At 46.8% G+C, this 17,170-nt stretch overlaps 1 protein-coding gene across 1 annotated transcript in view; it reads left to right on the top strand.

Annotated features, from left to right (window-relative positions):
* LOC135087030 (E3 ubiquitin-protein ligase highwire-like) overlaps positions 1–17,170 on the top strand; it is a 69,399-nt gene that overhangs the window by 30,487 nt on the left and 21,742 nt on the right. The window contains exons 22-36 of the mRNA XM_063981882.1: positions 1,196–1,390; positions 1,767–1,969; positions 3,065–3,233; positions 4,387–4,625; positions 4,989–5,120; positions 5,739–5,947; positions 6,907–6,994; positions 7,434–7,661; positions 7,942–8,056; positions 9,859–10,046; positions 10,403–10,549; positions 12,616–12,786; positions 14,216–14,329; positions 14,502–14,590; positions 15,089–15,296. Of these exons, the coding sequence (XP_063837952.1) occupies positions 1,196–1,390; positions 1,767–1,969; positions 3,065–3,233; positions 4,387–4,625; positions 4,989–5,120; positions 5,739–5,947; positions 6,907–6,994; positions 7,434–7,661; positions 7,942–8,056; positions 9,859–10,046; positions 10,403–10,549; positions 12,616–12,786; positions 14,216–14,329; positions 14,502–14,590; positions 15,089–15,296 (2,495 nt within the window). The remainder of the gene's footprint in view (positions 1–1,195; positions 1,391–1,766; positions 1,970–3,064; positions 3,234–4,386; positions 4,626–4,988; positions 5,121–5,738; positions 5,948–6,906; positions 6,995–7,433; positions 7,662–7,941; positions 8,057–9,858; positions 10,047–10,402; positions 10,550–12,615; positions 12,787–14,215; positions 14,330–14,501; positions 14,591–15,088; positions 15,297–17,170) is intronic.

Genomic DNA, 17,170 nt, shown 5'->3' with positions numbered 1-17,170 from the left:
GTCCGTGCGCGGCTACGACCGCTCCGGCACCTACCGCCGCTGCGACACGCCGCAGGACGTCGTGGCCTCCGTGTGCGGACAGCTGGCGCAAGGTACCACCCGTATCCCACTGTAATAAGGTTTCAATTCGCACATGCGGCACGCGCACCCGGGCTGCCGCGCGGCGTCCGTGCGCGGCTACGACCGCTCCGGCACCTACCGCCGCTGCGACAAGCCGCAGGACGTCGTCGCCTCCGTGTGCGGACAGCTGGCGCAAGGTACCACCCGTATCCCACTGTAATAAGGTTTCAATTCGCACATGCGGCACGCGCACCCGGGCTGCCGCGCGGCGTCCGTGCGCGGCTACGACCGCTCCGGCACCTACCGCCGCTGCGACACGCCGCAGGACGTCGTCGCCTCCGTGTGCGGACAGCTGGCGCAAGGTACGACCCGTATCCCGCTGTAATAAGGTTTCAATTCCAATGAAATAAATTAATAGAAGCCGCGTACCGGAAAGCGCAGCGTAGGACGTCCACCCACAAAGACCTTATAAAGATAGCAGGAAGGCGCTGGATGCAGGCTACCACCAACCGGCCATTGTGGAAATCATTGGGAGAGGCCCATGTTCAGCAGTGGACGTCCTATGACTGAAATGATGATGATGATGAAATTAATAGTTTAAAAAACTAAAAACACCCTTTGGTCACCTCCCGACTCCATCATCAGGACCTTGGACATCGTCTAGCAATAAAGTGCTCGAAAAGACAAAACCAATGAACCCAAACTCGATGCGATTCCGCCGTTTCATTTAGGAGTTCCTATGATCACCTTCCGGTCCCATCATCAGACCAGCTCGTAGTACCATTATATTGTATTGTCATCTAATTTACATATAATTGCCAAGTTTCATGATGATACAAGAAATCTGTAACTCAGATTCTTAGATTCCATCACATAGTTAGTTACATACACGACGATCTAATAAAAGCGTGTTAAAAACCTGTTTATTTCTGTCAGTGTCTAATACAGCCCTGTACCTTACGAGAGCAACAAATTGAAAGTTACCTGAATTCACTTTCATTGATTCAAAGGATCTACAGCCAATAAGATCATCCTTTCATCCTACATTCCACTTTAACTTTCGCTGTACCTGGTGACTTTAATACTGTTACGGATTCTCTCATAATACTTTTTACAATATCTTTTTTTTAAATAGCGTGCCAACTGTGGTACACATTCTGCGAGAGGTGCCGCGAGAAAGCTCTCAAAGCCGCTTCGTCCGTGAAGCAACCAAAGACCAAGTCGATCTCGGAACTGAGCTACGAACGCGTCATGTCCTCCGAGATAGACCACCAGGTCATCAGGGAGAACGCAATGTTCTTGCTCGACCTGGCTCCACTGACCAATTCAGGTAAGTGCATGTAGGGGTTATTTTCTCGTAAATGTTAATATTTGACATGCTTTTCTTTAACATTAATGATGTTATTATAAACATTTAAGGGGTTGGATCAGATTTTTAAGAATGGTCCCTCATACTTTTTTTATGCATGACAAGGCATGTATTTGACCGCAATCGCACCTGGTGTTAAGTGCGATGCAGTCTAGGATGGTACATAATTTGCCCTGTAAGTGCCTGTTCACGTAGACAAAAACGAATCACGTAAGTGTTACTCCTCGGTACGCCCATGAATATCAGAATAATCTGTCTGCATATTAAAAAGACCTATCACAAAATCTGCTCCAAGCTCAGCATTGATCGAGTTATGAACAGTCGCATCTTGTCATAGAATCGCTGAGCCGCATGTCGCCGATCCACGAGGGGCAGGTGCGCAGTCCGCCCACGCCGCCGGGCAGCGTGTGGCAGCCGGCGCCGCCCTTCCAGTGCCTGCCCGCCCTAGGGCTGGCGCCCAAGGCCGCCCTCGCCGCAGAGACCGCGCGCTACCACTCGCTGGGGCGCCCGCCGCCGTCAGCTGCGCATGCCGTAAGTGATGTACCTCTTTTCAGGGTCTTGGAAGTCAGGACTATTTTAGCTACTTCTAACAATTGAATATAGTCCGGTCGCCGAGCGCGTAGAATTTCGTCCAATGACAGCAATATAGTTACGCGCGAGCAATGAAGATGGGTAGCTTGGGGTCATTGGACGAAATTCTACGTGCTCGGCGACCGGGCTTGAGTTGACAGCAATAACCAGCTAAGACAGACCTGATGACGTAAAAGCCCCCTTTGATAGCTCACAAAATATATTTCAGTTAACTATGGATAACCTATCAGGACTATTTTATTTTGAATTTATTACTATCATAAGTCCATTGTGTGTTTAATATACCTTTGTCGTCCGTGCCACTGTCGAGCGGACACATTCTCGTCATTTGTGTTACTTTCAGCATAAATTACACGCCTCCTGGCGTGACATTCCGAAAATTAGCTTCCTACAGCGGCGAAATTGCATCATCCATTGCAAACATTATACAGGCTGGAATTTTCTAATGCCACCTGGAGGAAAACTACTCTTAATATTGTAGATAGAAAAATTTTCTCAAAGAAAACATTCCTTTATTTTTGAAAAGAAATAGAACTGCATTCAAAGATTTCCAAAAAATTGCTTGCCACACCCGGGAATCGAACCAACTAAAATATGTTAAAAATTACACCCTGTATTTTTATTGCATCGATCGTTAGGGTCAAGTATAAGGATGAAATCTCTCTAACAAACTTGATAAATCAAATGAAAGGAAATCCATAAAATCTTAAATTATTTTAATTATGTACAGAAAATTGTATGGTATGGTAGTGAATTTTCGAAAAATTTTCGAAAATCTATGAATGCAGTTCTCTTTCTTTTCAAAAATAAACGAATGTTTTCTTTCAGTAAAATTTTCTATCTGCAGTATTAAGAGTACTTTACCTCCAGGTGGCATTACAAAATTCCACCCTGTATAAAGGGCAGTCAAGGATAACATGCGACTGACGCGTGCAAGATCCGGAGACCGTTGTTCCAAAGTGACTTGAGTCTTGACTATCAGGGGCGGACTTAGACTTCAAACTATAGTTTGTGTCGGTAGCTCCTCAACAAATTCGGTTGCAGGAGGCGAGCGGCTCCGGCGAAGGTCCCAAGGAGGCGGCGCCGCGCGTGCAGCGCTCCGTGTCCATGGGACAAGCGGGCGCGCGCGACCTGGCCGCCGCGGCGCGCCGCTCGCACGAGCCGCTCGCAGCTATCGAGCGAGACATAGACCAGGACACGCTCTCAGGTACGGGTCACACTACCATTTATCAAACCCAAGATCGTCGTCATCATTTCAGCGCATGCCGCTCGTAGCTATCGAGCGAGACATAGACCAGGACACGCTCTCAGGTACACCCACACTACCATTTATCAAACCAAGATCGTCGTCATCATTTCAGCGCATGCCGCTCGCAGCTATCGAGTGAAACATAGACCGCTCTCAGGTACATACAACAGCCCATGAAATTCAACCTCATTGCTACTACAAAGACCAGACAGTACGAGTATATTGACGCACTGCACGTGAATGCGAGTCAAAAGCGGCATTAGCCTAACGGTGAAGGGCCGATCCGAGATCCGTGGAAGGCTAGTTCAGTTCTAATTAGTGCAATACAAAAAATACATCTATACTGATATTAATAAATAAATTATGTAGCATTTCCTCCGCCATTCTGCGCAATATTGTCAAATATTATAAGTGTCAAACAGGATACGTTCAGAATGTAATTTTGCTATTATAAAGATATACTAAGAAATCTTTTTAGTGGGCGGTACGAAGTTCGCCGAGACAGCTCGTCACAAATAAATCTCTGCGATAGTAAAATACTAAATTGAATTAACCTTTTCAGCTCGCAAACGTGGGTGTGCATTTTCAGATATCCCAGTGATTTGTCATTGGAATTTCCAATAATTAATTTTCCATTTCAATATGAAAATAGGATCGTGGCTAGTCTGCGAACTCAAAGGTCAGCTCTGTTGTTCACTCGCGAAAATACGTAGAAATGCGAATGCATTTATATCTTATTTTGAAACACGAATTTGATCCACGGCACGTGTAGAGTTCTGTGTTAATAAAATTATTTATTAACGTCGAAATACTGATTGTTATTTGTTGGTCTAGTATTTTGTAAGAAGTAAAAGACTAGCCTGGTTAAAGACTAAATGATGACCTGATGATGATGATATGAATAATTTACAAAAGTTTAAAATTGTTCTACGCGCTCACTATGTTTTTTTTTATTAAAAAAAAACAGATTTCTTAAACCAGGTTAATTATATCGCAACAGTGATTCGACCCCATACCCATTCGTAAAAAAAATAACTTCTAGCATGAGTGCGGCAGGATGTTCTTTAGATTGTGTGTCAATAGCTTTGCGATATTACATCGGCTTATATTACCGTAGGTGTCGGCTCATCCCTGCTGTCCCAGCCCAGCACGGCACTACAGAAGCTGGTCGGCTGCGGCGAGGACGCCGCCGAAGGCTGCACCGTCTCGGCCTTTGAGGCCCCACACGTTGACTCGGACGCGCTTATGAAGCGTCCCGTACTGGAGTTCGTGCTAGCCCGAAGGGACCTGCACGCCTTCACACAGAAACTGGACGGAACCGTCAGGATCAATACTGTTCGACAGTATGCTTTTGAGGTATGTGACATAGACATTGTAGTCTTTTAGTCGGCCGTTTGGTGTAGTGGTTCGAAACGGGCTACTATTCCGGAGGTAGCGGGTTCGATTCCCGCACAGTACAAACATTTGTGTGCATGAACATATTTGCTTGTTTTGGACTGGGTGTTTTCTATGTATAATAAGTATGTACATATGTATTTACAAAAAAAAAGTATTTAAGTATGTTTATATCCGTTGTCTAGTACCCATAGTACAAGCTTTGCTTAGTTTGGGACTAGAAGCGCAGTGTAAAATGTCCAAGAATATTATTTATTTTTTATTTTATTTTTTTATTTTGTCAGTCCCATGACACAGGGTATACAATAGTTGTTTCGCTGGCAGGCCCTGAACTGGCTGCTGCGCTCCACGACGCAGCCGACGTGCGTGCACGACGTGATGTGGTGGTTCTGCAACGCCCTTGAGAAGTACGCCAACGCCGTGCCGCCGCCCGCCAGCGTGGACGACAACAAAGAGGCAAGTGATCGCTCATGCGTGTCAGAGAAGCATTCTGTAATACGATTTATTTTATTTTATTTTATTTATTTGGTTCACCAACAGTTAATTACACCAATACAATTGTATAAATCTTAAGAAGAATAGGTACATGTTCAATGTATTAACTTATTACAGGCAAACACAGGATTTAGCTCAGTAGTCCTCTTAAAAAAAGCAGTTGTAGAGTGCGTGAAGTGGTACCTAAGCAATTTCTTTAGAAATTGGTTCAGGATGCTTAGAGAGTAAACAATAAACATACTAAAAGTCCCCGCCGCTAGAGGGGGCCCCGGAGTGGGATGAAGGGGTTAAAGTTCTCACTTTTGAGTTATTCGCTAATTATCTTTTAAATTTTGCTTCATACAGAAAAATATCTATCACGCGATGAAAGCCAATAATTTTTTCTAGATCTTTTGTCCTAAACACTTTCTTCAAATTCTTACCGTTTTCGAACTACACGTCCGGTAAAATTTTCAAAACAAACTCCAGCTGTTTCCCGCCCCCTTTTTGGGTGAACTACAGGTACAACACGCTAAGTTCATTGCTGGAATAGTTCTGCTGACTAAATCAAATCCCTTGCTACAGGCGGCTGCCAACGAGAACACCCGCAACGTGATAAAGTTCCCGGCGGCGTCGAGCATGTGCCCGGGCGGCACGTCGGCCCGCGGCGCTCGCACGGCCTTCCACGCGCTCCTGGGCTCGGTCAGCACGCTGGCGCCTTCGCTGCCGCCCGCCAGCGCTGCCGGGCTGCAAGCCGTGCGCTGCTGGGCGCTGCACTACGCGCCCGCCGACCGCGCCTTCCTGCACAGGTGACGTCACTATTCTTCTTCGGTCCCTAACTGATGAGGATCGCGACCACAGATAGTGTTCCTCCACAGACAGCGGTCATAAGCTGTATGAACCGCACGATGCAAACTTCCGCCCACCGCGTCCGACCATCTCGTCGGTGCCCCGAGCACGTCTGCCTTCCATTTGTCCCAAGATAATTTGTTTCTCCAGACAATGCCTTGGAGACCGCATAATGTGTCCAAAGAAACAGAGGGTACGCTTTAGGCATATAGTGGAGAGCCGCGTGGTGATTTTGAGCTCTTTTAATATGGACTCATTGTCGACGTCACTATACACCTTCAAAAAGTCATGGCCCACAGATCACAGAAACTAAAGGTAGATGTGACAAGGGGGCGGGGCCGGTGTCGCAACAATATGCCCAAAAATAGAACACATTGCTCGTAACAGCAATGATGACAGCAGCGACGTCCTAATGTAAACAGCTTACATTGCTTGCGTAGTACTAAAGATTATTCGAACGTTAAGTACTGAAACCGCAGTGGATAATGAGCACATATTTTGATTTCTTTGCGCATTAGTTGCAATCTCTATATTTCTATGGCATGGCCATATGTAGAGGTAACACTGTGTCGAATCAAACATCTTCACAGGTAACAAGTATCCTACAGCACAGCAATCATAAGCAAAACCTGTGTTGAACCTGTATCGTAACATCGGCCTAAGAAATATTGTATCGCACAACGCTACAGCTCAATGTTCGTGGTGAACGTTTCGGCTGGTCGACGATACGCTGTGTCTGCGATAAACTTAGATTATCTCAATAGAATAATGCTGTTTTCTGTGTAACGTTCTCGTGATACCATACTGACAATCTTCTTAATCAAAAATATGTAATATGTTTTATTATAATGCGACCATTGATGGTTATGTATTTTACGTTAATGCCGCTGGATAGATCGCAAGTGTTCAGTGTGATCAGCAAAGTGCTGTCTCACTCGGACGACCCGAATTTCGAGGAGGGAATGTTGGGAGCTCTACACGACAGCTTCCACAGCTATACTTACAAGGTAACGTATACGAAGGTGGCCATGAGAGTGCTACAAACGAGCAATACGTGTGGCTTTGAGAGTTACTTTTATTGTTTTGGTTTTTTGTTTTATTCTAAATTGTTTCGTTTTATTTTTAGGTGTGCTATGCAATGAGGTAGAAAGGAAAGAGCTTTTGTCGTAGTAGATATAAGAGTTATTTCATTATTTCTTTTTAAATTTTTGTTATTTTTTTGTTTTAGCTTAATTCTCTTATCGTAATGGTGACAAAATAAAAATAGCTAGAAAATAATACAAGATCAAGCTTGTCAATTATACACGCAGGTTGATTTTCAAAGGCATGAAAATTCAAAACATTCTTCGGGGTTCGTCGCGTGATACATGCTATTTAAAACTAGCTTCTGTGTTGTTAGAACAAACACTTCAAATTAATAATAATCAATCACGCATTCTACAGGAGAATTACGTATGGAGCTGTCCCGACGTGACGAGCTGGTGCGACATTGCCGTGTCGTCACGGCAGGGGATGGCGGGCGCCCTCACAGATGGCAGCACTGAAACGTTCTGGGAGAGCGGCGATGAGGATCGCAACAAGGCTCGCTGGATCGAGATAACCTACCCTCCCGGCACCGCCGAGGACCGTCCACACATTGTTTGTGTGCATCTCGATAACACCAGGGATACTGTGGTGAGTATATCATTCGCTTTTTATTTATTTAACTGCATTCAAACCTCTTTAGGGGGTTTACATGTGCCAATAATAATGTCAAGTGGAAATTGATATAATTCGAACATTGGCAATATGGCGGTGCAAGACCAGGGCATGAGCCTCTCCTTAACTCCTAGAAGATGCAGTTTAGCTAGTCAGATTTTGTCATTAGGGTGGCAGCAATTGAGTCACTGAAAACCACAAAAATATAATTTATGAATAATGATCTGATGAATTCAATTGATGTTATTTGTTTTAGAACAAGACAATGCTGGCTTCGTTCCTGTACAGCAGCGGTTCCGAGGAGCTGGTACATATGCAAGACATAGAAGTTGATCCCAAAGTAGCGACTTGGCTCTGCTATTCGTTGCCAAGTAAGTTTCTTGCTTCGAATTCGAATATCACAATGAATATAAAGTATGTATTTGATTCAGGTTGTGGTCCAAAATATTAGTAACCTGTCTGGTAGGGTACTTCTTGTGGAAATAATCCCACCACTGCATCCTTCACTCATATAACCAGCATCTACAGTTTTGCTACTAATTAAACACAATCGGGTAAGTAATTAAACACAAGCTAAGTAGTCACAAATGACAGCTGTCTTGGCTCCCGCAATGAATCTAATTAAATGAATATAAGAGAACTTCTAAGCATAATATCAATTATATCGATAGGGTTTTCAATTGTACTTGGATGAGAGGGGGTGTACGAGTGTTCATAAGTATAAACTTAATAAAACTACCTATAGATGGCGCTGTGCTTACTTAGATCGCGCAAGTGAAGTATTCCGCGAGCCTTTTATATGGTAAAATCGTCTTGGGAACAATACATAATAATATAGCGTTGTTTGCTATGTTGGCTTTTATTTAGTAAAGCCTACCTAGCACCCTTGACGAGTCCATGGAAGGCGTCTTGGTCGATTCTAGTACCCAAGGCGCAGTCCACTATGCGGTAGAGGGAACACTCCAGAGTTTTAGTGGGATAGTGCCCCCCATAACCTATTGCCCCTCGGCAGTAGGTCTGATCAACGGGCCATTTCCGTGTGTGGTATTGTCAAAGTTGCGCCCCCCTGCTGCGTTCTCCCTGCTGCCGGACTTGTGGACTCCTTTCTCTTCTTGCATCTCCGTCAGCAGGGGTACGCCGTGACGACAGAGGGCCCCCGCTGAAAATCAGTTTCAAGACAAGCTCTGGCGGTCTTCATGTACGCTGAGCGGGTGCCTTTTTGTCAGAGGTGCACAAGCAGTTAATTGTCCACTTGTTTCTCTCTATTTGAATCTACACTCAACATTAAATAAACCGCATCTTCCGCGACGCGAACTTTAAAGATTTTCTTCTGACACAATCATGGTGCCCCAACAATATTGGTGTTATTTGAAAGCCCAATAAATATCCTTACAGAAAAACACATTTAATTTTTTAATAAATGATAAAAATACACCATAAATGTGACTTGAAAACAGACCTCACTTTGGGCTCACCTCTGGGATCAATTAGACCAATTCTTATGGTTATAAAACCAAATAATGATCTCACGTGGCCTCTTTTACAGATGGATAACGATTAATCCCAACTTAACAGTTTTATAGCCATAAAAGTTGGCTCAAGCGTAATTACCTATTTTTTGAAGAAGTAACTCTGGATCCTTCTACAGACACATTTTTGGGGTAAAAACCTTTCCTTTTATGAAATGAAGATTAGAACTGGGCTTTTAAATGGTGCCAATATTGTTGGGAAGTGGGGATGCATACGTTTGAGAAGTGCTTGTTGCGGGAGGTGCGATTTATTTGATGCCGAGTGTATGTCTTGGCTGCTTGTATATCAGGGATCGCGAACCTTTATGTATCAACGTGCTACTTTTCCGAAAAAATGTTTGATAAAGTCTTAAACGTGCCATCAAATATCACCTAATGCTATCAATGAGGGGTATAGACTATACCCCTCATTGATAGCATTAGGTGATATTTGATACTATACCGTATAGTACAAGAGGGCAAATACGATAGCCCTTATATAAAACACATTATTTTATAGTGAATTTTGCAATAGGTGGGCGTGCCCTAAATATTGTGGCGCGTGCCATCAATGGCACGCGTGCCATTGGTTCGCCATCCCTGTTGTATATCTTTCTTGCAAATAAAAAGTTTTCTACAATAGTTTTGTAATGTGGTCTCCGCAGAGATGCCGAGCAGTTCCGTGCGCGTGCGCTGCGAGCTTCGCGGCGCGGAGCCGGCGGTGCGCGTGCGGCAGGTGCGCGTGCTGAGCGCGCCCGCGCCCGCGCCCGCCGCCGCCGTCGCGCCCGCGCGCGTGCTGCACGCCGTCGCCGAGGCAGACGCGCTGCGCGTGTTCAGGCTGCTCACCTCGCAGGTATTTACGGCGCCAGTGTTACCACACCTGATGCAAAATAAAATGCAACGCAATCATCCGACTATCTTCCGTAACAGAGTGTGATGTGTGACATACAAATAGCTTGATATAAAATGAAACGCTGCCTACCGTAGCACAGTTAAAAAAGTATTTTTTTTTGTGTTTAGGATATGGATTTAAAAAGTGAATTAATTAGGTCTAATGAAAAATTAACATGAACGATCCTTTATTGACTGTAAAATTATAGATACGCTCACGTTTGGCTCACACATCCTTTGATGACGTCACTTGTCAAATTATGAATTACCCCTTGTGTGTTCTGTGTTAAAATGGTACTAAACCCCCATTCTTCCCAGGTGTTCGGCAAGCTCCTCGAGTGGGAGCGTAGCGAGCCGGGCGAGGCGGCGGCGGCGGAGGACCCGGCCGCCAACGACAGCGACCTGCGCGAGCACGTGGTCGGCATCCTCTTCGCCGGACACAAGCTCACCTCGCTGCAGCGCCAGGCAAGTGTCGAACACTGCAGGGCACACACTAGGCACGCTCCTCGAGTGGACGCAGCGAGCCGGGCGAGGCGGCGGCGGCGGAGGACCCGGCCGCCAACGACAGCGACCTGTGCGAGCACGTGGTTGGTATCCTCTTCGCCGGGCACAAGCTCACCTCGCTGCAGCGCCAGGCAAGTGTCGAACACTGCAGGACACACACTAGGCACGCTCCTCGAGTGGACGCAGCGAGCCGGGCGAGGCGGCGGCGGCGGAGGACCCGGCCGCCAACGACAGCGACCTGCGCGAGCACGTGGTCGGCATCCTCTTCGCCGGACACAAGCTCACCTCGCTGCAGCGCCAGGCAAGTGTCGAACACTGCAGGGCACACACTAGGCACGCTCCTCGAGTGGACGCAGCGAGCCGGGCGAGGCGGCGGCGGCGGAGGACCCGGCCGCCAACGACAGCGACCTGTGCGAGCACGTGGTTGGTATCCTCTTCGCCGGGCACAAGCTCACCTCGCTGCAGCGCCAGGCAAGTGTCGAACACTGCAGGACACACACTAGGCACGCTCCTCGAGTGGACGCAGCGAGCCGGGCGAGGCGGCGGCGGCGGAGGACCCGGCCGCCAACGACAGCGACCTGTGCGAGCACGTGGTTGGTATCCTCTTCGCCGGGCACAAGCTCACCTCGCTGCAGCGCCAGGCAAGTGTCGAACACTGCAGGACACACACTAGGCACGCTCCTCGAGTGGACGCAGCGAGCCGGGCGAGGCGGCGGCGGCGGAGGACCCGGCCGCCAACGACAGCGACCTGCGCGAGCACGTGGTCGGCATCCTCTTCGCCGGGCACAAGCTCACCTCGCTGCAGCGCCAGGCAAGTGTCCAACACTGCAGGACACACAAATGGCACCCCTACACATGTCCCTACCGACATAGCGTCACTGGTAGGGATATTGTTCATTACAGCATCAGTCCCAGTCAGAGAGCGAAAAATAACTGATGTCTTTGTTATTCTTTAAAGAAAACTATACCCATCGAAGAAGTAGGTACTCGTTTTCTTGCAGCGACATGCTGCTGATGTAAGAGTGAGTGGTAGCGAGGTGACGGCGGCGGGAAGATCCATGGTGGACACACCTGCAAGGCAAGCTGCTGCAGTGAAAGCGCAGTTGCATAACCTCATACTGATCTCACGTTACAGATGTTTGATGTTAGCATATTTCCTCCTTAAGCTTCTTACGACATCCACAGGTAAAAGGAGAGATTGTCTTTACTCTACACAGAGATAAAAATGTTTATTTTTATTCTGAGGAATTATTAAAACCGTGCGTTATATGAACTAAATAACTTCTATCGATTGTTATAGGCACGATTTTAGTACGCAATACTTTTTTCATACACTAAGGGCTGATTTTTCAATGGTCGGATAACTTTTAACTGAAGAATAAGTTTGGCACATTGATAGTTTTAGTATGGGAAATATTCTTCAGTTAAAAGATATCTGGCGATTGAAAAATCAGCCCTTTAAACCTGTATTCATCCTATAAATATTCATACAAAATAATAAGCTTGCAATTTCTGATGAACTCGTTTGTTGTTCAGTAATTCTCAGACATCACAACATGGTTTACATTTACATAAATTATCTCATATGGCAAAAACAATTTGAATCTTCAATGACTTATGAATAGAAATTCGTTAAACCGCTTGGAATTTATTAGCGATGTTAGAATTTGTTTAAAGGGCAGGCCAAGGGTGTCGAAGGGTGCGGTTGTTGCCCTGAACAGAGCTGTGACCTCTCCTGAAAATGCGTGGGCGAAGCTTACTGACTGCAAACGAACAAATTGGATTTCAATATGAATATGGTGTATAAGTTTATTGACATTTAGCCATAATGAAATTACTAGCAATCTTATCATATAACAAAGATTTTTATAGTTTTTTAATGTTCGATATTGTGGTAAATTCACACGTAACTTGCTCAGGGATAACGTGACTGTTGATCATCATTATGCTAGCTACATGTTGCCATATAGATTTGCAATAGAGATTTGCTGAACCAACTAACATTGAATCCATTTTGTGGTGCCCAGGTGATGTCGCACATAGTGACCGCCATCGGCTACGAAGCGGCCCGCGTGCGCGACGACTGGGAGACGGCGCTGCTATGCGCAGAGGCGGCTGAGCGCTCCGGTGATGAGATCACGCACAGGGCCATCCCTCAACCTACTGTGGATAACTACTGCTTCGAAATGCTGGCTCTGGTAAGTGACAGATTCACCCTGTGCCTCGGCTAACTTTTTGAAGTAGATTGCGACCTAATTCTAAACAAAAAATGTACTTTTCAGACTTATTTACTGACTAGTGGCCGCCCACGACTTCGTACGCCTAGATCGCATTTTACCCCCTTAGGGGTGGAGTTTCGTAAAATGCTTTCTTAGCTGATGCCTACGTCATATTAACATCTACCTGCATGCCAAATTTCAGCCTGATCCATCTAGTGATTTGGGCTGTGCATTGATGTCACTATGTCAGTCGTCAGTCACTTTAGAGTTATATACGAGGTGTGTTCAAAAAGTAAGGTGACTTTGTATTTTTAAGAAAAAATATTGATTTATTTTTCAATATTTATGTTGTCCCCTTCAAAGTAATCCCCCTCAGATACAATACACTTATGCAAACGGTTTTTCCAATCCTCAAAGCACTTCTCATAAGCACTTTTCGGTATAGCCTTTAGCTCTTCCAGCGATGCAGTCTTTATCTCCTCAATCGTTGCAAATCTCCGTCCTTTCATAGGTCTCTTTAATTTTGGGAACAAGAAAAATTCACATGGGGCCAAATCCGGTGAATATGGTGGCTGAGGCATGATTGTGGTGTTGTTTTTAGCCAAAAAATCTCCCACAAGCAAAGTTGAGTGAGCAGGGGCATTATCGTGATGCAAAAGCCATGAATTGTTTTTCCAAAACGTTACAAAAAAATTCATGGCACGAGCCAAGCGATATGCCGATATCCTCAGCAACTTCTCTGATAGTGATTCGACGATTTTCCAAAACAATTTTCTTCACTGCTTGATCGTTTTCATCAGTTGTTGACGTGCTTGGGCGTCCAGAGCGAGGCTCGTCATTGGCATCTTCCCGGCCATCTTGGAAGAGATTGAAACATTTTTTTTTACTCAGAACAGTTTCACCGTATGCCACTGTCAACATTTCAAGTGTTTCGGAGCACTAAATTTAAATTTTTTTACACAAAATTTGATGCAAATCCTTTGATCCATATTTTTCGATAGCAAAAAATAGCCGAGCACGCAAAACACTTATAACCTTTACGCCTCTCTCAACCAAACGAAAAATGCTATACACTTGAAACTTGGTACAGATGTTCGGGAAGAGTGTACCAACATAACAAAACAAAAAAATCGATAATCGAAAGTACGTTGCCTGCGAAATTTGAAAAGTCACCTTACTTTTTGAACACACCTCGTATATTTAGATTTATATTGTTGGACAATTTAAAAAAGAACGAGTTTTTCGTTAAAAAAATAGTTATTACTTACTTATGCCAATTTTCGTTGAAGATTCCATAGAGTTTCTCCGACTAATGTTTTCTGAAATAATATTGTTCAGAATATTTGTCAATATGCCAGTACCCACAACCTTGGGTCTTATTGCGTGTAACGAAAGTGTTCGTTTCCAGCTGTTGGCTCTGAGCGGCAGTGCTGTGGGGTGCGCGCACCTGGCCCAGCGCACGGAACTGTTGGCAGACCTGCTAGCGCTGCTGCACACCGGCAGCGAGCGCGTGCAACGGCAGGTAAGCATTCCCCCTCCCTCCTCATTTCACCCCGCTCAAATGAACAAGCACAATGTGATGATAAAAATTACGTTTTGTAATTCGGCTTTTCATTTTACTTTACTGTAGATAAAGGTCTTTCTGTATTTTTTTGAATAAGTAAGATTGTGTTACATAACAATTTTGGTTTCAGGTTATTTCATTACTCCGAAGAATGATATCAGAAATCAAGCCACAGAAAGCGCTTGTGGCCATCAACTATGGAAATGATTTGAGCACTCGGTAAGTTTTTAATTCAGACGATCACAACACTAATTTACCATCTATTTATGGTTGTTTTACTTGCCTACTTCCATTTAGTAGAAGTTATTTACAAATTGGAGCCAGTGGCGGCGTAGCATAGGTTGGCCCGGGGTGATACATCAGTAAGTTAGGTATACATATAGCGGGGGTTAGGGCACCTCCGAATGGTCTCGTGCCCCCCAGGATTTTTGGGTTATCGACAGATGGATGTCAGTAAGTAACTAAGTCATGAGCTATATGATACCCCGTATCATGACATATCAGATACGCCCGCGCCGTCCTTGTCGTGTCCCAGATGCGCCAGTGGGTACTAACCTGCGCGCCCTGACCTGATGTTGGCACCCGGGGCGGTCCACCCATTACGCCGTTACTGATTGGAGCTGTACCGATAGAAAAGCCAATCAGCTTGGATAAACATTTCTGTATGATCCATCAAAGTGGCTACCGCATATTCGATGTTTCTGCCTTTTTTCGCAGCGTGACGTTACTGGACTACCTGCTGAGCTACCTCGGCAAAGCCATCACGGTGCAGATGAAGGTGAAGGGCGCCAGTGGGTCCAGCCCTGCCACGGTCACCATGGGCTCCAGCGTCGCGTCCACGCCGCCCTCCACCTGGTTCCTGCGCGGGGAGACCTCCAAGAAGCACGCGCACCTGGTCGCCAAGCTGCTGGCTGATATGGCCGAGGTACGTTGGGACGTTCTAGATGAAGGTGAAGGGCCCCAGCGGGTCCAGCCCCGCCACGGTCACCATGGGCTCCAGCGTCGCGTCCGCGCCGCCCTCCACCTGGTTCCTGCGCGGAGAGACCTCCAAGAAGCACGCGCACCTGGTCGCCAAGCTGCTGGCTGATATGGCCGAGGTACGTTGGGACGTTCTAGATGAAGGTGAAGGGCCCCAGCGGGTCCAGCCCCGCCACGGTCACCATGGGCTCCAGCGTCGCGTCCGCGCCGCCCTCCACCTGGTTCCTGCGCGGAGAGACCTCCAAGAAGCACGCGCACCTGGTCGCCAAGCTGCTGGCTGATATGGCCGAGGTACGTTGGGACGTTCTAGATGAAGGTGAAGGGCCCCAGCGGGTCCAGCCCCGCCACGGTCACCATGGGCTCCAGCGTCGCGTCCACGCCGCCCTCCACCTGGTTCCTGCGCGGAAAGACCTCCAAGAAGCACGCGCACCTGGTCGCCAAGCTGCTGGCTGATATGGCCGAGGTACGTTGGGACGTTCTAGATGAAGGTGAAGGGCCCCAGCGGGTCCAGCCCCGCCACGGTCACCATGGGCTCCAGCGTCGCGTCCACGCCGCCCTCCACCTGGTTCCTGCGCGGAGAGACCTCCAAGAAGCACGCGCACCTGGTCGCCAAGCTGCTGGCTGATATGGCCGAGGTACGTTGGGACGTTCTAGATGAAGGTGAAGGGCCCCAGCGGGTCCAGCCCCGCCACGGTCACCATGGGCTCCAGCGTCGCGTCCACGCCGCCCTCCACCTGGTTCCTGCGCGGAGAGACCTCCAAGAAGCACGCGCACCTGGTCGCCAAGCTGCTGGCTGATATGGCCGAGGTACGTTGGGACGTTCTAGATGAAGGTGAAGGGCCCCAGCGGGTCCAGCCCCGCCACGGTCACCATGGGCTCCAGCGTCGCGTCCGCGCCGCCCTCCACCTGGTTCCTGCGCGGAGAGACCTCCAAGAAGCACGCGCACCTGGTCGCCAAGCTGCTGGCTGATATGGCCGAGGTACGTTGGAACGTTCTAGATTATCTCGGCCTTTTTACTTGTCACTTTGAAGAAAAACTACCGGTGTTATTCGTACGTAGTCTGACGCGGGCCTATTGCTACAGGCCTAAGACAGTCCCGCAGTGTGCGCCCGCGTATGGAAACCTGTCCCACGCGTCCGCGCCACATTTCGCTGCTCATACTTTTTACCATAAAACCGTTCGCACTTTGTTAGAGTACCTACAGTTTACAAAGTAATTAGATTAGTGATTTTTGTTTAAACTCGACTAAGTGCCCGGTTCGGGCTCGTTTAGCCGGTGAGCGAGCGAGCGAGGATGCGTGGTGGGGAGTGCTACTCGCCTGTTATAATAGAGCAAAAGGGATTGACTCGACGAAACGACTCAGTAACCTACTCGATTTTTTTTTGTGGTCGGACACGTTTAGCTACTTTACCAGAAGCTTCCAGTCGAGTGAGCTCGTTCGTTTAACATTGACTATGGAAGTCTCACTCACTCACTCACTGTGATATGAGTGACGATGACACCATACATACACTCGACATCAAATAAATCGCACCTCCCGCGACAAGCATTTTCAAACGTATGCATCCCCACTTCCCACCAATATTGGCACTATTTAAAAGCCTAGTTCTAAACTTCATTTCATTAAAGGAAAGGTTTTTACCCCAAAAATGTGTCTTTAGAAGGATCCAGAGTCACTTCTTCAAAAAATAGGTAGTTACGCTTGAGCCACCTTTTATTGCTATAAAACTGTTAAGTTGGGATTAATCGCTATCCATCTGTTAAAGAGGACACGTGCGATCATTAATTGGTTTTATATCCATACAATTTGGTCTAATTGAT

Source organism: Ostrinia nubilalis, chromosome Z, assembly GCF_963855985.1.
Source record: "Ostrinia nubilalis chromosome Z, ilOstNubi1.1, whole genome shotgun sequence".
In the NCBI taxonomy this organism is placed as follows: Eukaryota; Metazoa; Arthropoda; class Insecta; order Lepidoptera; family Crambidae; genus Ostrinia; species Ostrinia nubilalis.
The sequence above is the reverse complement of the archived record's forward strand: the minus strand, read 5'-3'. Positions and strand labels throughout refer to the sequence as shown.